Here is a 5,922-nt window from a genome sequence, read left to right as displayed (position 1 = left end):
TGGCTTCCACTCTCGAGCCACCACTGAAGCATTATCTCAAACCATCAGTAATGCTCCATTTTTAGTTGATCAGCACCACCACTACATGTCCATATCTACTACACTTGAGTGTACATATCGATAGTGCTCAGAGATGCAATTCGACCATGTAGTCATTGCACTGATCAAAGAATAATAATACATCAACACTAAACCACTTGACCTGTTTTCCATCTATATTAGACTTTTTTCACCATGCTTAGGTCTATGAAGAATTCAACAAGCCAAAATAGACATGCATGAACACAAAAAAAAGACAAGAAACATCACCAAAAATGCTCAAGCGACTCAGCATTAAAGAAGAATGACTCTCCTGATCTTGCATATGGTTGGTGGCATAGCTTTATAAAGGTGACAACAACAGCCAACTAGTTAGAGTATTAAACTCACCCTTCTGATTGTTTCTAGCACACTGACAGCTAACTTCAATCTGTTTCAAGTGTCCTCTCTTTAGGTACTACAGTCCTCAATTATCATTCTCAACCAAATCTTTCAATCCAAAGATTGGTGCCTAAATAGTCATTATAGACAGTAAAGATTAAAAGGGACATCACATCCTTTTAATTCATTATCAAAAGGCCATCCTACCAGCTGTTTTCTTTCAATTTTGCCTCTCTAAACCAGTTTGAATAATTCCACTCTAGCCTGCCCAACCAATTTATGTCTTATAGCTAATTTAACAGACGATAAATAAATTGAAGAAAGCACAAATGAAATATACGAGAAGCTACTGACTTGTTCAACGTAACCTGAAACAGCAAGGTTGAAACACATGACAGAGTTGTGATGAGTGCAGGTTTATATTTGAGCTTACATGCCATTTGAGTTTATGCTTCAAAGAGATGGTGAAACATAGAACTCAAGGAATACCAAGCAGATGGACAGAATTTTCAGACTATTTCCTGGTGAACAAGCCGCGAAGACAGCGTCGTTCCAATCTCTCAAGCAACTTCTTTGCGCCGGGAACGTCCATATCTGACAGTTTCTTGAGATAGCCAATAGCGCCGTATGAAATCATCATCTTCTTCAACCTTTTGCTTGACGACAAGATTAGGAGACAGGAGACTGAATACTTCTTTGCTGTGTTCTGGGGATTGGGATTGAGCAACTGAACCAAATTTGGCACACTTTTGTCATTCTTCTTGACATCCCTACAATTATGAGGAAGAATCATCAGGCTAGCTATAGCTTGAGCAGCCACCTCTCTTGCGCCATCGGTCTTTGCGTCGAGTAATTCTACAAGCAAAGGAATGCATCCAGACTCTCCGACGATTCTCTTGGCCTCCACTGAGCTGGAAAACTTACAAATGGCAGCTGCAGCGGCCTGCTGCGCCCCCAAGGATCCATGTTTTAACACATGAACAAGGCAAGGAAGCAGACCAAGCGAAATCAGAGCATCCTTGGATACAGAACCAACCAGATTTTTCAATGCAGAGACTGCTGATTCCTGCGGCAGGGAGCCATCCAGATATGCAATAAGGCACCGGATTCCTCCAGCTGATACAACTGATCTCCTCAAATTCTCATTGCTAGATGTCAGATGCTGCAAACATTCAGCTGCATAATCTTTAGAGCCGGAAACAACTCCACAATCAAGAAGATTGATCATAATCTTAATAATTCCCTCGTCCACGAGGCACTGCCTCACTTCTGCAACTGCAGAGAGGTTCTTAAGTGCACCGGCGGCAGCCGATTGGCAGATGGAGTCCCCTATTTGGCACACTTCTACCAACGGGCGAATACCACCATGGCTGGCAATCAAACGGGCAGTGTCGGCGGACATGGACAGCCTTTGAAGGGAAATCACTGCTTTTTCTCGTGCTACTAAGCTCCCTGATTCCAGAAGCCTGATCAGAGATGGCAACGCCCCTTCGGAGACAAGCAAATTCTCACAGTTCCCTGACTCAGTGAGCAAGGAAACCGCAGTGGCGGCTTTCTCTCTCACTTTGGGGGATGTGGCTGTCAACATGTGTATGAGGGCGGAGATGTTACTGCGTCCCAAAACTGTCATCACGCTCTTCTCGTCCTCCCGCATCGCCTCGAGCAACCCATCCAAAGCTCGATGCTTTGCCTCGGCGTGCCCTATCTGGAGGCGAACGAGTAGCTCGTGCAGATTACAGCTGGTGGCATCCGCCACCGGCGAGGCGGTAGCCGGAGGGAGAGCCGCTTCGCCTAGGACGCCGGTTTTGACGAGGAGCCCGCAGTCACGAAGGTTGAGGTCAAGCTTGCAGACTAGGGCGTCTAGGTCGCTCTGCATCTGGAGCTTGCCGACGGAAGCGACGCCATCAGCCCCGAGGCATCGGTCAGACAATTGAACAGTCTCGGACAAGGAGGCCACAACGGACTGGAGCAGCTCGCGGCAAAGAGCGTGGCGCGAGAAGCAGGGGTGGCTGGAAAGGTCAGAGAGGGAGGAGGGCACGCGCTCGATCTTCTCAGCGATGGATTTCCAGCGCAAGACGAAGCCATTGGCAGACCGGGACTTCTCGAGGGCGACAGGGACAAGGAGATTCGCGCGGGAGAGCCAGTGATCCGCTGATCTATCGGCCGTTGCGGCGACAAACTCGTGCTCTTCCACCATGATTCGCTCCGGCGATCGTTCTGGTTCTGGCGAAAAAATATTATCTTTTAAAAATCGGGGATTATTTGTTTAAAATTTTTAATTCCTTTTTTAGAAAAACCCAGAAAAAATGGCATTTCAAAGACGAAATGACAGGAATGCCCTTTTCACCGCCGGAGAAATAGCAACCGAGGCATCGCAATCGCCGGCTCGAGCTATCTAGTGCCCCGGCAGAAAGGGAAGAACAGGAAGAGGAATGCGTACCTTGTATGAAAGGAAAAGAAACGGCTCCGGCGCTGTCGCCGTCGACTTCAGAGCAGTCGTCTTTACGCTTCTGGAAAGCGAAGAGAAGAGCGAAAAGGAAGGCAGCAGCGGAGCCCAGCGGCGACGACCTTTCTTGAAGCAGAAGCGAGAAGAAGCAGCTCACACGCATCAAAAGAGTCGTCGAGCCGTGGCGTCGAAGCGGAGGAAGAGGAAGAGGAAGAGGAAGAAGAGTGGCCGGTGTGACGATTGGGTGGATTCAAATCAGCTCCGCGATTTAACGCCGTTCATCGTCGGGGCCCAGCGATCTGACGTCAAGTACTGCTCGCCTGGCTGGCCATTTCGACCGTTTAAATGACCCAAATTTGAAACGCACGCGAGTTGGGTTTTCCCGAGGAGGAACTGGTGCGGAGATCCCGACACGTGGCGCCATCGTCCAACAGAATTTTGAATGGGAGGAGGAAGTTGCGTTTAAGATGTTCTGTTCCTCGTGTCCAACTTACCAAAGGCGCCTACATCAGCTAGTGATAAGACATTGTTGCCCCCAAAATAGAAAAAAATTATTACAATGCCACTGAGTTTCGAAATGACAAATGTATCCTCCAGTTAGTGTCCGTTTACTAGTAAGGAGAGCCTTAAAATGTTTATTCTCGTGAGGATTTTGCAATTGATCAAGCAAAAACTAAGTTCATCGAGATTGAATAAAGATCTAAAGAACATGACAAACACCATCTAGTTCAACCTAAAGAACGTGATCTCGAGGACCACCAAGTATTATTTATGTTCTAATAAGGTTCCAGCCCTGCATCATGTGCTAAATGATTGACTAATTAAACAGTCAACGGTAGAGGCAATATCCATTAAATTCCATCAACCACCCATTTACCAATATATATTTATGTGTTTGAAATTACATCTATGATCATTGACCTTCAATATGAATAATGTTTTTGGGATACAAATTTATGTTTGTTTACCTTCAAGCGATAGATCTCGACAAGATCATACGGTGTATATATCCATTTATTTATCAATAGATTACACACAATGACACAGAGAATACTAGTAGTAGAATCGATCGATCGCCCGCATTGTTGAATTTTCCAAGGCAGTGGCAATTCAGAACAGCTTCCAATCGAAGCTCGCGTGGGGAGTGGAGGAGGCGGTGGAGGTGGTGGCGGAAGTGGGCGTGGAGGTGGACGGTGTCAGCAGATCGAACGGTTCCCAGAACGCTGACTGAGAACGCGCCGGCTGCTGCTGGTGGTGATTTTGCTGTAGAAAAGGGTTGTGTGGTTGCTGCATTTGTTGCTGGTATTGGGGCTGAATCGAGTGCAGCACTGCTTGCGGCGGCGAATGAAGTTTCTGCGGTGGTTGGCACTGAGGCTGCCGCTCTTTCCTCGCTTGACCGTTCTTGAGCTTGATCAAGTCGAGCGTTTCCACATGTTTCTGCACTCTCTTAATCTGTGCTCTAGCAAAGAACCAGTCAAACGAGGGATCGAACGAAGAATTGAAGTCCCTGTTTACCTCCAAAAAAAAAAAGTGAAATTTATGTAACCTGCTGTCTCTTTTGCTGCTTCACATCTCCGTCGGCGTCGATGGCCTCCAGCTTAACAAGCTCATTCATCAAGCAGTCGATGAGATTGGACACGTCGTTGACCACGATTCGTTCGCCTTTGTTCGCAATCGCCTCCAGCGCCGTTACCTGCGAATCGGGCTTGAGATCGGGGTTGAGATGGGAGGAAAGTGCAATGTAATACCTTGGAGGCGAGACGGTCGACCTCAAGGCTGATTGCGGAGACGGACTTCGCAGCCTTGTCAATTTTGTCGGTCTTGCGCATCTCCAGTAGTCGCTTCGCCTTCGCCGTCGGGTCATCCGTCAACACCACCTTAGACTTGTCCTTCACGCCGACGGAGTCGAGGAAGGTCGCCGACGCCCTCTCCTTGTCCTTGTACAACAGCTTCATGTCCAGCGGGTGCAGCCCCGTCCTCGCAGACAGCTCCTTCTTCAGCTCCCCTGTTGCAGAACCCACTCAGGCAATCGGTCGACCACCTTGCTCGCGCGAGCCAAACCGAGATTGCGAAAGAGGATCAGATTACGAAGTCGTTACCAAAGGAGGCCCGGGAGCTGATGTAGATCTCGTGGTAGACGGCGCCGTACTTGACCTTGACGCGGATGGCGGGGACAGGAGCGCCGACAGCGTCGTCGTGCGAGCTGCGAGACTGGACCAGCATCCCACCCGGCCTCACCTCCCATTTCTCCGCCTCCACCTTCTCTTCCTTCACCGGGCTAAACGCCGCCGTCCCTGCCGCTCTCACGCTGGTTCTCGACCGCATTCTGCTCCCCGCGACCTAGAAACCCCCAAACGCAACACGCCCCGCCGAGATTTCTCCCTGAAACCGCAGAACCGAATAACAGCCCCGATTCCTCTTCTACAGCTCCGATGAGAGAGGGGGAGGATCGAGTATATATAAATCGGCAAAGAACTCACGAGGAAGAAAGAAATCGGAGGGCGGACGAATGTGGAACGCAAGACCAGAAGCGACGCTCTCAATACGCAACCCAACAACCACCGCTTCCGCTACGAACCCAAAAAACCGCTTTGATTTGATTCGGCAGGTACGATACGATCTCGTAACGGGCGAGCAGAAGCAGTAGGTGGGTCCGCCACCGGCCGACAGCCATCTCGCCACAGCCCTCGCCACGTGGCCGATTGCCGGCCTTAAACGGCGACCGGGGGCAGTGGTTGCGCCGAAAGGGATAGTACACCGGCCAGCGTGGCGTGACGCAACGCAGCGCCTGCCGCTGGATGGCAGACGCCGCCGTGACGTGGCCGATGATCGGGGAAATTAAACGGTTTAATTATTGGAATTTGGCGACGAGAGCCGTCCGATTTAAAATTTAAATTTAATTCATCTCTGATTGGGTTGATCGAGGCAAGTCAGCAGCTTCCAGAGCGGATTTTGATTGGCTTCGTGATGAATCAGGTTTTGCGGGTTAGCTTCTGATGGGTCTCTTTAACGGATCTATTTCTAGCGAGTCGGTCTTTAGGGTATTAATAAGAGAT

The 5,922-nt window shown here is 49.2% G+C and overlaps 2 protein-coding genes across 2 annotated transcripts; both read right to left on the bottom strand.

Annotated features, from left to right (window-relative positions):
* Positions 1 to 405: 405 nt before the first annotated feature.
* Positions 406 to 3,194, bottom strand: LOC121996047. Its single transcript, XM_042549860.1, has 2 exons — positions 2,861 to 3,194; positions 406 to 2,643 (listed from the first exon to the last, which is right to left on the bottom strand). The coding sequence occupies exons 1-2, from the start codon at positions 3,027 to 3,029 to the stop codon at positions 935 to 937; spliced, it is 1,878 nt and encodes a 625-aa protein (XP_042405794.1). The 5' UTR covers positions 3,030 to 3,194; the 3' UTR covers positions 406 to 934.
* A 523-nt stretch (positions 3,195 to 3,717) lies between these two features.
* On the bottom strand, positions 3,718 to 5,407 carry LOC121996046 (BAG family molecular chaperone regulator 1-like). Its single transcript, XM_042549859.1, has 4 exons — positions 4,966 to 5,407; positions 4,615 to 4,871; positions 4,413 to 4,559; positions 3,718 to 4,318 (listed from the first exon to the last, which is right to left on the bottom strand). Exons 1-4 carry the CDS (start codon positions 5,189 to 5,191, stop codon positions 3,977 to 3,979), a joined length of 972 nt encoding a protein of 323 aa, XP_042405793.1. The 5' UTR covers positions 5,192 to 5,407; the 3' UTR covers positions 3,718 to 3,976.
* Positions 5,408 to 5,922: the final 515 nt, after the last annotated feature.

Source organism: Zingiber officinale, chromosome 6A (assembly GCF_018446385.1).
Source record: "Zingiber officinale cultivar Zhangliang chromosome 6A, Zo_v1.1, whole genome shotgun sequence".
Taxonomy (NCBI): domain Eukaryota; kingdom Viridiplantae; phylum Streptophyta; class Magnoliopsida; order Zingiberales; family Zingiberaceae; genus Zingiber; species Zingiber officinale.
Note: the sequence above shows the minus strand (reverse complement) of the source record. Positions and strands in the feature narration are given on the sequence as shown.

Coding starts and splice junctions, on each gene's coding strand:
- LOC121996046 (XM_042549859.1), bottom strand. CDS start 5,191: ATGCGGTCGAGAACCAGCGTGAGAGCGGCAGGGACGGCGGCGTTTAGC. Junction 4,560..4,614: donor TCGACCGTCTCGCCTCCAAG/GTATTACATTGC, acceptor CCCGATTCGCAG/GTAACGGCGCTGGAGGCGAT. Junction 4,319..4,412: donor AGCAGCAAAAGAGACAGCAG/GTTACATAAATT, acceptor GCTAGAGCACAG/ATTAAGAGAGTGCAGAAACA.
- LOC121996047 (XM_042549860.1), bottom strand. CDS start 3,029: ATGCGTGTGAGCTGCTTCTTCTCGCTTCTGCTTCAAGAAAGGTCGTCG. Junction 2,644..2,860: donor TTCTTTTCCTTTCATACAAG/GTACGCATTCCT, acceptor TTTTTTCGCCAG/AACCAGAACGATCGCCGGAG.